This window comes from Hesperophylax consimilis, chromosome 23, assembly GCF_061612785.1.
Source record: "Hesperophylax consimilis isolate HC1 chromosome 23, BYU_Hcon_1.0, whole genome shotgun sequence".
NCBI classification, from domain to species: domain Eukaryota; kingdom Metazoa; phylum Arthropoda; class Insecta; order Trichoptera; family Limnephilidae; genus Hesperophylax; species Hesperophylax consimilis.
The window spans coordinates 26,680,203-26,699,942 of NC_142858.1; the positions used below are offsets into that span (position 1 = coordinate 26,680,203).

General features: G+C 34.5%; 1 protein-coding gene across 1 annotated transcript; it reads left to right on the forward strand.

Annotated features, from left to right (window-relative positions):
* Positions 1 to 1,457: 1,457 nt before the first annotated feature.
* On the forward strand, positions 1,458 to 11,999 carry p23 (cytosolic prostaglandin E synthase). The gene is made up of 6 exons (XM_089645740.1): positions 1,458 to 1,609; positions 2,231 to 2,320; positions 7,845 to 7,992; positions 9,165 to 9,279; positions 10,422 to 10,505; positions 11,753 to 11,999. The coding sequence occupies exons 1-6, from the start codon at positions 1,596 to 1,598 to the stop codon at positions 11,821 to 11,823; spliced, it is 522 nt and encodes a 173-aa protein (XP_089501866.1). The 5' UTR covers positions 1,458 to 1,595; the 3' UTR covers positions 11,824 to 11,999.
* Positions 12,000 to 19,740: the final 7,741 nt, after the last annotated feature.

A 19,740-nucleotide genomic window follows, 5' to 3' on the forward strand; every position in this document is an offset into this window, starting at 1 on the left:
GTCTAATAATGGATATCGCAAAACAGACGTGATTTGAATGAAATTCTGGAAAATGCAGCGTTCGTTATTTTAATTGTTTTAGTTCCATAATCGTAACGTATAAATTGAAATAATTATTCATGCGGCATCGCACAAGGATGCTACAATGTAATTATTACTATACTGCACACCGTAATTATGTTCATACCTACCATAGCTTCATAACAAAGTCCGCAAAATTAGCTTCGCGTGATTCATTGTTGTCAATTTTAGCACTATCTTTTTCCTGTATAATTTATTATTATCTTATTTACTATTGGTGATAAAATGCTACTCGAGGTTTTATTGATAACAACTTTTACTTCTCTAATCTTTGCAACTGGAAAATAATCTGGGTCTACAAAGTGTCCAAATCAAAAATAACCGCCATTACAGCGTTTCTGCTGGCACGTTTTGGTCCGCAGGGATGGCATACGTCGTTATCGATATGAGTAGTATCGATATTTTTCTGCTAATAATGTAATTTATTTTGTTGTATCGGATTATGGAAAAGTTTTTTAAAAAGGTTAGATTTATTAAAATTAAACCGAGTAACAAAATTAAATAATTTAAAACGATGAATTCAAAATGATTTATTTATCATTTTTATGCTTTCTATTCCATTACTTTTACATTTTATTTATAATTTTCAACCAATAACAGGTAACTAGAAGTCGGATATTTTTTCAGTGTAGGAATTCTGGGAATAACTACAAAAATATCTTATCTTCATTGCCCAGGACAAAAATGAGAGTAATAATGTGAATTCTTCAATAGACATCTTCAAATAACAAATAACAAAAAATTGTTGGGGGGGGGGGAAGCCTCAAAGATTTATAAAAAATATTTAATATTCTTCAATAGTCATAAAATTTTATGAACTATTCCTACGTAAAAACCCCTGAAAATGGCGCTAACAAAATATATGGTCACATAACGGAACCTTACTTTTTTTTTTCAATGTTGGTTCAAATTTATGTAAAAACTGCATATTTTCCAAAAATATATAATGCAAGCTATTTAAAACACCATCGTTAGTTGCTTTAATATGCATGACATGAATTCCATTTTCTATTTCATAAATAAGTACTTTACTTTAGCTACGATCCTATTTTTAATCGAAATGTCTTTATTTTTATTTTGTTTTATTTGGAAAACCAACAGTTATAATTTTTTATAAAGTGTAGCACTATAAGTAATATAAAATACAACCAATAATAGGTTTCCACTGATGGAAACAGAAACTTATAAAACCGAAATACAATAATAAAGTGAAAAAATAATGCTTTCAAAACGAATTCGCTTGCGTTTATCGAAGAAGTAAAAATAAAATAATAATTGAATTAACCCGGTAGGTACTACGCACAGTGAAATATCGGTTATCAGTTCCATCCCTAGTTCCATCAGTTCGCCTCGCTGCCGCTGCCGCTGCCCTCCGCCGCATTCATTCATATCATTCACAATCGTAAATAAACTCTAGCCACCGTTGGTTGTTGGTTGGCTGCTGGATCCGGCTTCTGCTTTCTAGACTCGTTCCGCACTACGTCCCTTCGAGTTCTTCCAAACTATTTCCAAACATGTCTACTGAATTGTAAGTACAACCATTTGTCTTTTCGCCGCTACGTTCATTTATAAAATGGACTTTGGTCGAATATATTTTTACACCCAACGTGTTTTTGTGGGCGGCCATTTTACATGATTCTATTGATTAGAGACGTCTAGAACTTTCCACAACTTTGACGATGAGGATATTTCTTGTGTCGGCCCGTTTTAGTTTAGGCTTTATTTAATAATTTAATATTATTGAGATAAATATACTGTATAATTTCATACTAATTGTATGGCTAAATGCTTGAGTCAATTTGGTATTATAACCTAGCGTGTGCAATGCCCTTTTATTGGAACGACATTAAACGTGCGTGTGTTCTATGAAGGATATTTTCTATTATTTATAATGCAACTATTTATTATGAACTGTGACCGGTTAGAAATATATCGAACTTGAAGATTTATGACAGTAATCAACCGGACGATTAGTCATAGGTTAAATACCTAAAGGTTCCAATCATCGTCCATTGTTATTAATGCATATTATGCCCTGTAACAAAGCTTGTCTGCCCTCGGTTCAGTTACCAGTGTAATGATAAGTGATTGTGTTCTCAGTGGTAATGTGTGTGTGACATGTACTTACCTCTGCTCCGTATGATTCCAGGTCGGGAATCCCCCCCCCAGTGCTGTGGGCGCAGAGGACAGACACACTGTTCCTGACATTCAACGTCGAATGCAAAGACCCAGAGATTCGGTGAGTGCTGCAGATTATTTTATTCCGCCGGTTTTTTGTTCCTGCGATTTGAAGCTAACTCATGTTGACATATCTTTCTTCCTCATCTCTTTCCGTTCTACATGTTTCCTTATATTCACAGTCCTTCTAAATCCAACAATTCCTTTGGCGTCTTCCTTGTGATCCTTTGTTCTCTAAAAAAATAACCCTTGCGACTATTTTATTTGCCAAATGCGAGTAGCGCTTTTAAGTTCTATCTGTCAAAACATGTTAAATTTAGAAAGATAAAATTATTAAACCAGAAAAAAGGTAAAATTACTTTAGTATGCCTTGAGTTGGGTTTTTACGGGTTACCCATATTATGGTTCTGGGCCTCACCTACCTTTGGTAAGGTTTTTGGGTGTTACCCATGTAACAGGTAGGTGGGTCTTACCCACCTTTTTGAGGTTTTTTAACTTCTTTTGTTTAGTCCGTTTTTTTATTTTTTATTATTACTTGACTTTCAACTCATAATTATTTTGGTATTTGAATATTATATTTCTTATCAACAGGCGCTGGTCTAGTGCTTAGCTTGTTCTTACCAATATTGGGTTACTGGATGAAGAATGACCCGTTCATGGGGTTGCTTTTAAGATGTACATATCATGCTATTATTGTTTGATATTTTGCGGATCCTATTTCATTTTTACCGATTCAACTCTGTATGTGAACTTCTCAATCATGGCTAACTCTTAGCTTCCTGGGTTCCACCTTGGGTACTCTTGTGCGCTACTGATCGAGGAGACATTTCCAACAGCGATGTGTCCATTGTCATTTGCTTTCTTCGTGTATTATTATGTATACATGGAGATGTCTGAAAGTATTGTATCTTGCTGAAAAAAATCGTATTTATTATTTAATGAAGCACTGTTGCATTGTATAAAACACTTTCATTTATAACAACATGGTTGTACCTTAACCGGTCGGCATGTTATAAATTAAATTTATGTACGCTAAGTTAAAGTGTTATACTTAATAATATTGCGTCACCAATTTCATCAATACAGTTTTATTAGAGTAAAAATGCTTCCACAGAATATCTTGGTAGGATTATTTTTAAATTTAGTTAATTTTTCTTGTTTTAAACATAATTGTTTTTGCCACCCTAATAATTTTAACTCTCAATTCATTTGAACGCTGTTGTCTCTCGTGCGGGAGTCGACTTAAATCATTTCTAGGTTTGAGTCCTCGCTGTATCGTGTACAAGCACTTTACAAAACCGAAATTCATTTGTAAAAATTCTGCATTCATATCACTAGCGACATCTCTACAAACAGGTTTAATTTTTTAATTTGTTAATCTTGTGTAAGGATTTAAAGGGGTCCAGACAGGTTTTTCCCTTCAGCTTTATTTAAATCTTCCGCGCCGGTTCAAACGGCCTTGTTCGGTGCACGGGCACAATAATCGATTAGTGGATATCACAAGAAACATGTGATGTTTTTTAAGGAGTGTAAATTTCATTTCAATCATAAATAATTTATTTAAATGTTTAATATAAAAAACGCATTAGCACAGCGCCCTTGAGGTGATTTTTCACAAAAACGGCGCTATACAAATTATCCAATTATTATTATTATTAGAGCTGTTGACCTAAAAAATTATATTTCTCCTTCGAGATTTGCTTCTAGTGTTATACCATTCTGTATGTTGTTTGTGTTATAAATAATTTATGTGTTGGAACTCATTTTTTTAATAATTATAAATAGAAGTACTACTGTAGTGCCCAGAAAATAGAAATTTAATTTTAATAATATATTTTTTTAAATATAATTGAACGGACACCTACACCAGTGACATCGACTGTAAAATGCCAGTTTTCTCTCGAGGGTACCTGAGGGAAGGATTTGCAATTGAAACACAAGTTCGCGACTGTCGTTGGACAACTGGCTGATTGGGCCAGTTGTTTGCATATATATTGGGTTAAAATTCAACAATTTCTGCGTATGCATGAGAGCATTAAGGAACGTCCCGTGATAAGCCTCATAAAGGATTTGGTGTCTTAAAATGTGTGATAATAGATAAATATTAATTTCCTTTATTATTTCAATTATTATTTAGGTACATCCATCTGCTGTCCGGTACAGTGATTGTTCAAAGGGAAAAAATGTCATCTTTGTTCTCAAAGTTTAAAAAGAAAAATATTCGCATCGTATAAATAAGTTCACAAACAAGTTCTTACCCTTGTATGTTGCGTGATCCCTGCACACAGCAGATAAGATAGGTAGCTTGTAGCCAAGTAAACTATCGGTATTGCAGATTTCTGTTTTCACATTTACCTTATATCTGTCAAATTGACTCACGGGTACTATTGTATCTGGTAATTTAATAGATGTTATTGGTAAAAACGATAATTAGAAATTCGTCATGTGATATTGGCGGTGGCATGATAATATTGAGCGTCCACTGAAGCCTGGTACCGCTAGCTGTACACAAGAGTACATTGCATCGATCCCGCTCGCTCCCCGACCCGTTTGCAATGTTTGCAGGCCTCAATTCAAATATATGGACTCTCGGTATACTGCACTCGTTTTATGTCAACTTAATTACCGACCTGTGAGACGACTACCTTACTCAAACAATGTGTGTACTGAATGTGTGCATTGCATTTAGTAGGTAAAATACACAATTTATGTGCAATGTATGCATAACAAAAAGATATTAAGCACAAGTTACAAGTATAATAATGGAAACACCTGCTATTTAAACCTTCAATGATCCCACTATTCTGCGAGCCTTGTTTCTTGATTCAGCCCTGATACAATAACCATATTCTGCGAGCCTTGTTTCTTGATTCAGCCCTGATACAATAACCATATTCTGCGAGCCTTGTTTCTTGATTCAGCCCTGATACAATAACCATATTCTGCGAGCCTTGTTTCTTGATTCAGCCCTGATACAATAACCATATTCTGCGAGCCTTGTTTCTTGATTCAGCCCTGATACAATAACCATATTCCAAATATATAAGTTCATAGGTTTTTTTCAGAAGGGTATTTTATTTAAGTGGTTATGTATGATAAATTATATTATAATAAATTAGTTTCATTGGTAGGTACTTACATATTTGTGAGCATTTCTGTCTGTATGTATGCATTCCACCTTTTAAAATTACTAGATGAATTAGATTGATATTGAGTTAATTCCTTTATGATTTTAGATTATGCGCATTAAATTGTATGCAAATATTTCGCGTCATATTTACATTGATTAATATGTTATATGAAAGTGTGTTGCTAAAACTTTAATTTTGTTTGTATTCCATTAGCGATGTGCACCCTGGAATATTCCCTAAAGTTGGGAATTTTTATTAGGATAGTTATTCCCTAAAAATAAATTCCTGGGAATTTATCCATCACTAATTCTCCGCTTTATTTGAGTTCAAACTAGTTTTGGAACCAAACTATTCCTCTTAAGAATATTATAAATAACAACAAAATACAAAAAAGTACCATTAAAATTGTTACAGGTGCCTGTTATGTATTAATAAATAGCCATCAGGTACACTGAGAAGGGTAAGCAAAAAAAATCTTTCAACTTTCAGGGCATCAATCCCTTGTGGTATTTGAACTTTCCAAATTATAAATAATTGAACATTAACACACCCTTGGCTCGAATACCTGAATAATTTTTTTAATACACTTCAGAACCACAACAGTTTTATTTGTGCATTTTTCATCATTAATCGTCAGGCTCTTGCAGAAATTGGTATGATAACTGTTTTATGTGCCATTTAGTGCATGTAAGAGCACTTCTTGATGCGTCTGTTTGCTTGTAACAATATTTGCTTCTGGTTTGTAAACATAATATCCTAGAATAGTTGTTTGAACTTTGTCGGAACACTTAGGGCCAGTTGTTTCAGAAAAAATCCAATGTGAGAAAGTCATCACATCACATCAATCGACTCAATTTTCCATAAATTGGGTTGTTTCATCGTCTGTCATGAGAAAATTCATGAAAATGTGGTCACCCGCAATCGGACGGTTAACGAGACAATCCATTTTTTTTTAAGAATGACTCAAACGCCACAATTGCAATCTGACAGGTTGTATGTACTACAAAGTACCGATTATTGGTGATAGCGACTCGACTATTTTGGCAAATAATGTAAAGAAAACCCAATGATTCAAATTTATGAATGTAACAGTTTTGTGTTGAAAAGTTTAGATACCTTTCTACATATAATATTGTCAAAATTAGTTTTTATATTGTTGTCATCGGTGATTGAAAATTACGAAAAACTGGTAAAAACATTGTAAAAGTTTGTTTCTCTCGTAGACCAATGTATCACAAACTATTGCCAACTGTAAAAATGTATATTTTTCGATAATTTAACAATCTTTCTTCATGTGATTGACATTTTCGATCAAGTAAGCCAGATGCTTAAGTCGGGCCACGTCAAGAGTTGGAGAGGCAAGGAGTGTGAAATAAAACAATTTTATTTAAATAAGAAATAAAACGAAACCATATTATAATATAATTTCAAATGCTTAATTGTTTATTGGGATAAGACTTCCTCGTAAATTATAAGTAATGTATGTACAATATGTTTTATATACAGTTGTATGTGGGTAGATGGTTCAATGTGCATCACCTAATCTTCCGTTTGTTCATTTCCCTTGTACGTTTAATTGGAGAGTTGATATGGACATATGGAGATAATTTGGTTTCTGCATAGGAAAAGCCACCATCCAAAACACAGACTTGTCATAATATCATAAACTCAGTTGCATTCCTCCAGTACATATGTATTTTTTATTTCTTAGACTGCGATGACGCTAAAACAAGCATCAAGAACTTCCCATCCGTGAAAAAGAAAGATTAAATCAGTAATACAATTGCATGTTACCATTTTAACTTCAATATATACTTAAAAACTATACTCACTGCGAAGCATTTATGTTTTATACATTGTAAAAAAATATTACGCAAAACGTACAAACAAAGAGGTTTAACAGGTGACGGGTGGCAAAGACGCATTCCATAGACAACTTGTGTTGCGGCCTAAAAATAAATTCGTATCGAATTCTCTGGAATAATTGCCCGATTCAGCGGGAACACTGAAACAGATTATTCAAATATAACGGAAGCTTTTTTGGAGTTGAAACAACCCTATTTGTATTTTAATAACATTGACATGAAGATTTTCTTACATTCGAATAGAACTTGGGAATCTGAACAATTGTTCAGTTTTTCTGAAACAACTGGCCCTTGATCTGGTCTGCTCTAGTCTGTAGGCTTTAACTAATATGAAGTGCTATTTAAGAGATGTTTTTAACATGATGTCACTATTTATACACTGGCCCTTACTGTATTTGCTCCCCAAACAAATGAAGCTTCTGTTTCTGTATTGCACACAGGAAGCAATAACTAGTGCGATTCTCCTATTTTACAATATTCCATACACCATCCCCAAGTACAGTTTTCCATGTGTTTCATATTGTTCCCAAAATAAGATTTTCTGTTTGGAATGTATTTCATGTTTGCTTTATTTTACTATTGTACATAGGTTTGAGAACCAATTGGTCTACTTCAAGGGAACAGGATTACCCGAGAAGAAGAACTACGAAGTGACCATCCCCCTGTACGGAGAAATTATACCAGAGGAATGTGTAAAACACAACATAGGCCGCTGCATAGAAGTCATCCTTGTAAAGGTAAGCCTGTTTTACCACATACCCAATATTCTTACTTGCATCATTAGAATGTGATATCTGCTCTTCAGTCACAAAACACAAAGTTACCGTTATCGTCTTATTAATTTTTTTTTCTCGTACATCGAACATAGGACGCATATTTTCCAAAATACCTAAAAAGCAACCACTAATGAGTCATATGTGTTTGCTCCTTTAAATAATAAGTTATTGTATATTTATGATGACACATTTTTGATGAAATCCTTATCACTGAAGAAGTCTGGGACCAATGTAATTAATTTTGATGAATTTTCAGCCTTATCGGGCATTTAAAAAGAATGTTCAGTTTTCAACTCTGTTATCTCATGCATTTCTATGTACAGATGAGGATGATCACCTAACACTTTTGCCCAAAAAATAGAGAAGATACTGGTACAAACAGTCATTCATTTAAGGAATTTCCTCAAACTAAATGTATTTTTGGAATGAAAAGTAGCCTACGTCACTTCCCAGTCCTCCAACTAACCCTCACACTATCTATCACACGTCGTAATGGATCACATAATTTGCGCCCCGTCTCGTGTGTTGATGGAACGAGATGGAGTGCGTATCACGTAATGCACTAGGTTCTACCTTAGTTGGTTTAGCTTTCGGGTGCATGCTGATGCACCCTGAACATAAAATTCATGCATCACTTTTCGTATTTTATTCAAGAATTCATTACACTGTACAATTCACATTTAATTGTACTATGACTGATCTTGACCCCATCTAGGGGTTTGAAAAACAATTAATTAATATAAATAAGTAAAAAACCTACTGCGATAAAGGTTTTAATTGGTAATCAATAGCTATTATACAACCATAACACGGAGAGTTAGCTCCGGGGGGCTATTTAGGATTGCGCAGCAATTGTGATTAACTTATAACTGAAGTTAACTGTCAAATTATTGTTAATCACAACTCAATCTTTATTCAAATTTATGATTATTTGAATATCTTTGTATTCCTCCTTTGCAATTTTTTGATAAAGACAGATATTAGATAGGCACTAACATATTTATTTCTGTATTACAATGTTCTAAATTTAAATTATATCAAAGACTCATATGTATACTTCAAGTTATTTATTTAATGACTAGTGTTATTTATCGAGTGCGTTTATTAATGTTTATCTTTTCATTTGATTTCAGGGAAACAAAAGTAGCCCCTTCTGGCCATCATTAACAAAAGACAAGAAAAAACTGCACTGGCTCAAAATCGACTTCAGCAAAATCCAAGACGAGAATGACAGTGATGATGAACAACGTAAGTTACATCACTTGCACTTTTTGTAATATTTCAACGATCCCGAAGAACAGTGTCGGATAATTCGTAATTTTGCAATTAAATAAATAGGGGTTAACCCTTGAGACGTTGTTGATTTGCACGGATCGAACCTTCTACAAGCTTCCATTTTTTCAAAGACAATAACAAGCACTATTTCGTTCTCTTTCTGACATAAAAGAAATAATTAATTTTTAGATGAGAGGTAGAGAGATATATGCATTTTAATAATGTGCGGTCGTTCTGGGACAAATATGGTCTTAGGAGAGTATAATGCGCGCACGGCATTTGGGACTGTTTGGGTCTTAGAAGGTCCCAAGGGTTAATGTAATAATGTAAGATATCGAATAATACTATATTTCTTCATCTCTAAAACAACAAAATGAAGAAACAAAACTTTATGCAGCTCTATTGCAAATACTTGCCTAATTCCCACTGTATTTGGTTGTTTATCTCTTTTATGTGGATTAATGTATTGATTTTTTCTGTCCAATGAATCCTGGGATCATTAAATTACTTGGCATCATTTTAACACCTTAATAATAATTTGAAATAGTTTTGTTTATTGAACAATCATAGTATTTCAGTGATTTTTGGTAACACTGGCTAACAAAAATGTGTCGGGTAAAAAGTATTAACAGTTCATACACACTTGTTTTAATGTCAAATGATGACATTTGGATACTAAACTTACACACATTTTTGTCCGCCATAGCACAAGAACTAGGGTTTTCTAGTTCTCTTTTCCCTAACATGGCGGATGAAAAAATATAAAAAATAAAAACTTTTTTTAAGCTTCAAATTAAACAAATTGCTTTCATTGAAAGTAATTGGTTTACTTTAGCCAGATTAACCCAAAGCCAAATTTAATATTGAAAATTAGATTTGAAATAATAGACACGCTTCTATAAAATTTACTTTTTAGTTTGGAATTTTCATGGAATGTAACGAAATGGGTTAAAAACAAAACCTAACTCCATACACTGCACACTGTGGTGCACCTCGAGGAAGTCATAATTTCACTGGACTGCAATGTAGCGAGCTGGACAATAGGGGTTAATTTATATGGAGTTTTAAAGAGATGTGTTTTACACAAGTTGAATGTGTTAATAATTCCTTTACAGGCGGAGGTGGTGGCGGTGGGCCCCCAGGAGCTGGTCGCACGCAAAACTTAGAAGATTTGATGAAATCCATGGGAGGTCTCCGAGGTAACATATTTCAAATAAAAGACAAACATTCTCAGGTTGCGAATAACCCTGTTTTTACATTTGCTCCCCCCACGCAGGAGGCTTTAAGGAAATTGGTATAAGGTGTGTGCAGGAATCTAGGGATCACTGTCAATGTCCAGGGGCTCTATTCCTGAATCAAGGGCGCTCGTAATCGCCGTCGAAAGTACGTTCGTTGGTCGTCGTTGCTATTCCCGAATTTGGTCGAAGGTACATACTTCGACGCCAAACGTCAAAAGTCATTCCACACAACAACTACTGGGCATAACCAGTAGAAACAGGGCAGCGAGTGGTAGGTTGTTGGCGTTTCTATGGAATTGGCTGTCAAAATCTAGTCTAGCTGTCAATTTTTGTTTTACCGCGCGAACGTTCGGACCCGCAAAGAGGTTTATAAAGTTATACAATCCTATTACAATTTTACAATGGCTAATTTACCAGCGATGTTGGCTACAATTCACCGTGTTTAAAGTCTTTATTCGCTCCTGCCAGGGCATTTAGTTGGTCGGCAATAGCTATCCATCTACGCCGGGATTCCGCAAATGTAAAAGTGGGTGAAAATTTCCCACTTACTATGTCTTTATCGGAGCTTACAAGCTCAATTAAGAGTTGCTTTTGGCAATTTGTAATATGTCCCGCAGCCATTTCTGTTTTGAATAACTGTTGTCTGTTTGACAGTCACACCATAGAAATCCCAAAAACATCAGGAACATAGACAATATTCACAGGGGTGCCAATATAATCATCTCTTCTACCAACTTCGACCGTTCGACGCTCAAGAATACGTAAAATTGAAACATTCGAAAAAGTTAGTCGCGACGACTAGTAGCTTTTCACTCGAAGACGGCGCATACGAAAACGATTGATCGTTTAACTCCAGAATCGCAGGCCAGGAGTGACACATGAATCCATCCCTTTCACTACGGTGCAAGGCCTTACCTTCAGCCTTTTTGGTAATGCTATAGTCCCACTGTCTACTGTTAGGGAGCAGTTGAGACTCTTGTATGGGGTATTCACATGAAACCAAACAATTTTAAAAAAGGTTTCAAATAATGCAAAAAAAAACTTTTCTGCCAAGAGTTAAAATACCTGGTGTGAATTTTTATGTCTGTTTTGTAGATACTTTAATAATATTTATTTTTTTAGTTCTTAGCTTTATACTCAAAGAGCTAAGAATTAAAAAGATTGTGGATGGTATTTCACAACGGCTAATATTTGTGTTTTCCTTGCAGACAACGACGACAAGCCCTCCTTCGACGTGGCCAGTGACTCTGATGATGAAGATTTACCAGACTTGGAATGATTCTCCCCAAATCACCACAGCACAGATTGCGAAATTAGTTTTAATTTAATTATTAATGAATGCAAATCATAAAATACTTTTGTAATCGTTTCTTTTAGCGATTCAAAACTTTTCTGGACATCCTCCGATGTGCCGAACACTTAAAAATATTGAAGAAGAACTTTTTTATTCAACAATTTAATCTTTTATTTATTCCTCCATTCGATGCACCTATAAGTCCTACTGTTAGTTAAATCAACAGGTCACTATCAGCAGAGTAACTATGCACCCACCAATATAAGTAATATTGTTAGTTTAATTAACAGGTCACTATCAGCAGAGAAATGTAATATTGTTAGTTCAATTAACAGGTCACTGTGACAACCAACAGAGAACTATGCGCCCACCAATCTGTTGAAATGCCTTAGTTTATTCATCTTACATTCATATTTCCTAACTCATTTGTCAAGTCCTCCAAATGGGGGAATTTTTATTTTTCTCAGCGAATCTTGGGTTGTTTCATAGAATTTGAACAATTCATCAAATTTCAATGTTCATTTTAGGTTTCTCTGTCAGAATTCTAATTTTTTTTTGTGAAAATGATAATTCATTCAATTTGAAAACGATTCTAGACCCCCTGACATCCCTGCGTGTATGATTGTTAGTAAGAAAGAAAAATGTTTTCAAACTTACATTTACAGTAATTTAAGTAAAAACACATCAGAGATATGTTCACCTGATGGTTCAGCATCTACAGTGAAATAATAAAGAAATTAAACAAAATTTACAGGTGTAAGTATGATAAAAACAAATGAAAATATTCAAGCTGGATATCGAGGGCAGTTTGTCCCACTACCACGGGCAGCCCCGCGAGCGGCCTGGCCACAATTAGCCCAAGCACCCAAATCCTTAGCTGGTTTGGTTTCCCTAGAGGTGGGTCCTCTGAGTACTTTTCGTTACTCAGTACAGTGAGTACAGGTACAAAAAATACCGGTTACAAAATACTCAGTAAGTATTTTATACCTATCTGGGGACTGGGGACAGAAAGTAATAAATACTCAGTCCCAGTATAAAATACTTGTTAGTATTTTGGAGATTTGTCACAAGTACAAAGTACTGCGTGAAAATACCCGGTACTTTTACAGGGTTCGATAAATACTCTCATATATAATGATAGTAAATAGATAATGCCTCTCCTCTATTTCCCAAGAGTAACCCTTGAATAAGGGTATGTGGGGGAGCCGGGGAGATACTCCCAAAAGCGCATTCCCCCAGTGTAGCAATCTGATACTTGCAAGCATGGGGAACCAGCGGTGAGTCCCTGATGGTCCGAATTGTGGCATTAAGTGAAATCTATCAACCAGCTTGGTCGAGGGGTACGGCTCTAGACTAACAATCCGAAGGACCCGGGTTCAAACCAGACGTGCACAAGTAAATTTTATTTGTTGAATTTGTGTTATTTTCAATACCATATAGTATACTGCGACACGTTCCAGAGTGGAAGATATGCAGTATTTTTATTACAAATCCACTATAAGACCAAAATTGACCTACGCAAGCCCAATATGGGCCCACGCTTCAAAATCATAATTAAATAGACTACAATTATTCCAAAATAAAGTCATTCGCACAGCCCTGGGAGCCCCCACATGGATGAGGGTCTCCCAAATCCACTATGACTCCGAAGTCCCCCTCCTTAAAGACCACATCATAAGTCTCGCGGAATCTTTTTATTCGGGCATTCCAACACATACAAACCCGTCCATTAATTGTCTCGCCCAGTACAACGAAAATGCCAAAACCCAGTATAAAAAAACTAAACAAATCCTACGTAAATTACCCCTCTAATTGGAGCCATGTTTTATTACAAAAAATTTTTCACAAAAAACTAAAAATTATCTTCCTTCAACCAATTTAAACTCATGATAGAAAGAGAAAGGGGCCTTTTGGCTCGGAGCTATATATGCCATTATTTCAAAAAGAGTGGAAGATACTCAGTATTTTTATTATGAGCAATATTTTGTTTTTGTATAATTTTCTCATAAAATTCAATATTTTTTATTCTAATTATGTTGTCTTATTGGAGGAAATCCACAATTGAAATTATTTTTGCTATACTACACATGTACCAACTGCTAGAGAGACATCTATTGATGTTAATATGCAACTGGTTGTACTGTTAGTGAGCAAACATCTTGAGATCATAGTTTCAAACCTTTTTTTTACAACATTCCAAATAAAAACTTTCTCGAAAGGGCAATTTATGCCTCTCCACAAAATATTATTTTTTACATAATATTAGAAGACACATATATTTTTTGGAATAATTAAGTTTTTTTATATTCAAAAGTAAATTGGTTCTAAAAAATTATTCATTTTATAAAGAGCGGGAGCCACAATCTTCTTCTTCTTCGATGGCGCTACAGCCCATATCGAGCTTTGGCCTCCTGCAACAGTCGCCTCCAACTCCTCCTGTCCTCAGCGGCTGACTTCCAGTTTGTCACCTGGAGAAGCTGTGCTGCATCCCCTCTTACCTCATCTTCCCATCTCAGTCTGGGTCTTCCCACTTTTCTCTTTCCACCTGGGTGACCAGTCAGAATTCTTTTTGGGAGCGGGAGCCACAATACATGTTCAATATTTTCATACGGCTCAAAGAGTCGACTCAATTGAACGGGAGCCGTGAGCTCAGAGCATAATATGAGCAATAAGAATACTACGCTCGTCCAATACGGCTCCCCCGCAAGCGTGAGTATGTAATGACAATTATTACTACTCGGATAATTTGAATGGCGCTATTTTTCTAAAATAGTCCACATAAAAAAGAGTAACCGTCCAACTGAGCCGTGGTACGGTTTACCGGGAGTCGTATGAATACGGCTCATCAGAAAGAGCTAGTTCAATTGAGTGGCTCGTTCATGACGTTCATGACTCATCGCTACTATAAATGCTCAGCCAGGCATTAGTGGAGAAAACTAGGGTCACTGCGGAGATGAAGGAAACTAGGGAAAAATTGCCACCATAAGATAATAATCATAATTAATCATCTCTTGAGTGCCTAAATAGTGATTATCAGTATTGCTGTTTTTGAGTGTCCATAGTAAATTTGCACTATTGTCAAATATTACTTTCTTTACCAGATATCATATTGGTAGTCTGGCAAACAAGATGGTTGATGCGCAAAAACTCATTTTGGCAGGAGGCGGGGTCAGCGGGTAAAATTACCAATCTGGATTCCCGAGGCATTCTGAATAACTTTGGGAAAGCTGCACAGAAAAAGGAGGGCTGAGAGCATTCTTTCGTTTGCCAAGCCCTACTACTTTGTTTTATATACATTTATGTAAGAAAAGTGTAGCCTCGGCATGTGTGCAGCTCAAATTCTAATGAAATTGTTCACCACTCAACTTCTAACTAATCATCACCGTGTTTCGTCACAGGGGCAGAGAGGACAGACCGCCAAACAACTCGGTCTTGGTACACACTCCTAGCCTCATTACATTCATACATAGTCTTCAGTTATTCTACTATGACTCTTTACATCGCTCGAATCTCTATGGTTTTTAAGAAAACATGTGGAATGGAATCAAACAATTGCCTTGACATAAAAAAAGGGCTGTAGGACGGCTGAGCCTTTTGTCACGGTGGCTTCAGTTAGTGGTCGTGCGCACCGACTGCTAATTTTTTTAATGAATTCAGGTCTCTCCTAGAAAGCACCTCCAACAAATTGCAATGTTTTTTTTTAGTAGATATAAATATTCACTTGGAAAAGAAAACTGATCCCATGTCCAAAAAATTCACCAAAATCCTGTGTGACTTCAGCTGTGGGCAGTGGGTGAACTCAGCTACTCACGATGCAGGAGGTACACTTGATGTTATAATTTCTCCACCGAATGGAACTCACGTTACTGACATTGGACTATCGGATCATTGTCTCGTCATATCCGTGTACGTTATTGTTAGTATGTTATTGAAGTAGCAGAGGTACTTACTTGGTGACATTGCGATTTGTAACATGTTTGAAGGATTGCCTTTAGGAGCCGAGCCAAATTATAAATAAACCTCTTTTGGTAGCCAGGTCCTGGAGGAAGTGAACATACACTGGAAGGAAGTGTCCAATAGCCTCCGAGCACTCCCTTTTGGTGCAGCTTTATTCCTGAAAACAATGATATTTATTATATTATGGGGTATCTATTTACAATGCTTGTAGCAGGATAATGTTGGTTTAATAATATATTATGTAGGCACACAAAATAACATTACAAACAGTACCTAACATCACTTGGTACGTACACTTGTATTTTTGTTATTTTGGTTAAAATATGATGCAAGTACAACCATTTCGTGATGTATTTATATTAAAAAAAAACTTTTCATCAGTCGAAAGCGTGAATTGAAATCATTCAAGACTTTTCACTTGCATTAATTAACTACTTAAATAATACAAATAAAAGAGAAAAATGAAAATAGCAGAAGTGAGAAAATAAAAATATATGTGTAATATGTAGTGCTAGAATTAGCTTTATTATGCATTGTTAGAACTTTTTAAATTAATTTGAAGCACCACGAAGTAAGGCAAATCATGTGTGTTTGGTTTGAAAATATATAAATCAAAACAGATGGCTGGTGTTGAGCGGGAATTTAAACCTTATCGCCATTTACATAAGGAGTGTTTTTGTTAGCGGCCAGATTTAAAAAGTTACTCGACGTGGTGCTTCGCCTTAACTTCCTTTTTAAATTATAAAGAAGATTATTTTTCTATATTCTTAAAATGAAAGATTCCCTCAAGAATCGAATAATCTGACAATATTTCAATTCCTCCCTTTATTAAGAATTTCGCAATCAATTGAAATAATTTAATTTTAATTATTAGTCTATGCGTCATAGTCTATGATTTTTTAAATACGAAATATCGGCAGACCACGTTACAATTTCTAAACTTATTGTTGTATTACTGACATCAGCTAAGTTTAAAGTGAACTTTTCAGTCGTGTTCGAACCGGTGGCGAATTAACAAATATAAACGTGCAATCGTTATTATTTGTGTACATTGTACAGTAAAACTGTTCGAACACTGTCAATAATAAGACGTGTTCCGTGAACTATTGACAGGATTATTAATTTTTGCACTTTTCTCAATTAAATAATTCGCGAACTGGATTGACAAATTGAAATATTTTGTAGGTATGACATGAACAGCTGAATATTTAACAATAAGATATGTAATGTCATTTAAAACAATCCAATGACATTTAGATTGCACAATAATTCTCACCTCAACTCATCTTCCCTTTGCCCTATTCGGGTTGGGGCATCGTGCATTCGGGATTAGTGCATCTCACACGGATGCTGATATCGTAGATCTCGATCCCATTTGAATTTCCCACACACGGTTTTATTATATTGGTAATTTCGCGCAAATATTTGAATCACGAAAAACGAAAAAGAAACTCTAAGGACAAGTTGTTTCGGAGAATTTGAACAATTCATCAAATTTCAACATTCATTTTCAAGTTCTGCGAAAGATTTTTCAAGTTCTGTTTTTATTTCAGTTCTGTCAAGCAACTAGCCTAATATAATAACAGAATAATATATATAATAACAGAACTTGAATAGGACTTTCACAGAGCCCGAAAATGAACGTTGAAATTTGATGACCTGTTCAAATTCTCCGAAACAAACCGTATGGGTGTTATCTTGAATATAACTTTCATAGAACTTGAAAATCAAATTCGAAAATGATGATTTGCGAAAAACTGTAAAAATGTTTCACAACTAACTAATTAACCATCATGTCGTTTCCCCGCAGGGATAGGCAGAGAGGACGGACCGCCAAACAACTCGGTCTTGGCCTCATTCACATTCATACATCGTCTCATACATTCTCATTTATTATTCTGACTCTTGACATATTTTATTTAAAACTAAACTTTTATTTTAGCACTAAGTTGGAATTCGTTGTCAAGATTCATATCTATGCATTAACACTTTATTTTCTTTAATTTGACAGCATCGCATCCCAGGAAAGAGACGATTTATCAGCCATGGCAGCCGAGCAGGGGATGTCAGACCAGGTGAGTTTTTCTAGACTCTTATTTTCCACGAAGTGGTGAATAATTTAAATTTACTGAATTTAAAGTAACTGTTCTTTATACAAATTTTCACCTCATTTGGGTGTTTAAAATTATATCTGGCTATGGACTTGTATGTATTTTCTCGGTATGGAAAAAATTGACTGTTTTTATATTAATATACTTACGGGAAGATAAAGAATAAACATACATATAAATTAAAATTATATAAATGTATAAACGTTATATATTTATTAAGGGATTCTGATAATTCACGAGTCGAATAATCTGACTGTTCTTTTAGAATTATTTTAATGAGTTTTCTTTGGACTACTTCCAGTGGGGTACTGGAAGCTACTTCTAGTTGTATGCTCCTACCCATCTTATTATTCCGTATAGGAGAATTGCTTGAATTAGCGCATAGTAAATCTTCTGTAGCATAGGTTTTTGAAGGATGTTTCTCAGTTTGAGGAAAATGTAGTAAATTTCACGTATTCTTGTAATAGTGTCCAATATGTTCTGTCCATTTAATGTGTTGATCTATTAGTTTGCCTAAATATTGAATGAAAATATTTTTATCAGTATTGAGCATTTTGGTGAGTTGCAATTGTCAGAATATTTTTTACATGCGTTATGAATAATAATTTTCGAATTTCTTGTTGAAAGGTTATTGTTCGTTAGTGTAAATGTTATGTAGTAAGTTTTGTCCGAGTTTAAGGACAGATAATTGTCATCCAACCATTGTTTTCATATATGCTGCTTTCTTTTTTGTATGATCAAGACTGTGTCGTCGGCGAAAGATATTATTTTTCCAGTTTTCGGAATCAATAGCATTTCATTTACATACATGATAAATAATATTGGACCTAGTACTGTTCCTTAAGGGATTTCAAATTCTGAATGTGTGGGTTCGCTCAATACATTATTAATTTTTACATGTTAGTGTCGTTTAGATAGATAACTTACGAACCATTCTTTTACCGTTCCTTGAACTCCAATATGTTCTAGCTATGTATAATATAATAGATATGGGGATGTAGTTTGAGATGTCGAGTGCAATTCCTAATTTGAATATTGGGGTTATTATTGTAATTTTATATATTTTTTGGAAAATTACTTGTTGTATACTTTTATTTGATGTGTGTAATTGGTTTCGATAATAATTGTCTCATTTGTTTTAATATGTTAACTGTGATGTGGTCGAAACTAGGGCTTGCAGATACTCGTAAGTAAGTATTATTTTTCTATTTCTACTTGTGTGCATTTTACAAAATTTTCAAAAACATTTTAGCAAGTTTGTGCGGATGTAATTATAGTATTTTTAGGATGGTTAGAGTCAATTGTTTAAGCTAGATTCTCTTCGACTTTCTCGAAGTAGTTGTTAATAATGTTAGCAATTTTTGTTGGTTCTTTTGTTGTGTCTATTATTTCGTTGTTATATGTTATTTTTATAACCTTTGCCAATGATGTTATTGATTGTAGCCCAGACTTTTTTATTGTCGCTACCACTATCGTAATTTTTTCAATATATTATATGTTATATTTATATCAAGTTTATAAGATGGTTTCTACATTTTTTATATATAATTCTAATATGGTAAAATCGTTAGGTGTTTACTGGTTTGATAAAATAGTTTTTTTTAAATGTATTATTGATACAATAATTCCATGGGTAATCCAAGGTTTTATTTTTCTATGTTTTGATTTGAGTTTAACATTTTATGTTTAGTCGCATTTAATATGTGATAGGTTTCCTCCCAGTCCTACAATTTCCATTTTTGTTCCAGAAGATAAATTTTTAAGGTGTTTATGTTGTGCTGCTGTATTGCAGTTGTGGAAAAATATTTATTTATTTTTATATAGAAGATTAAAA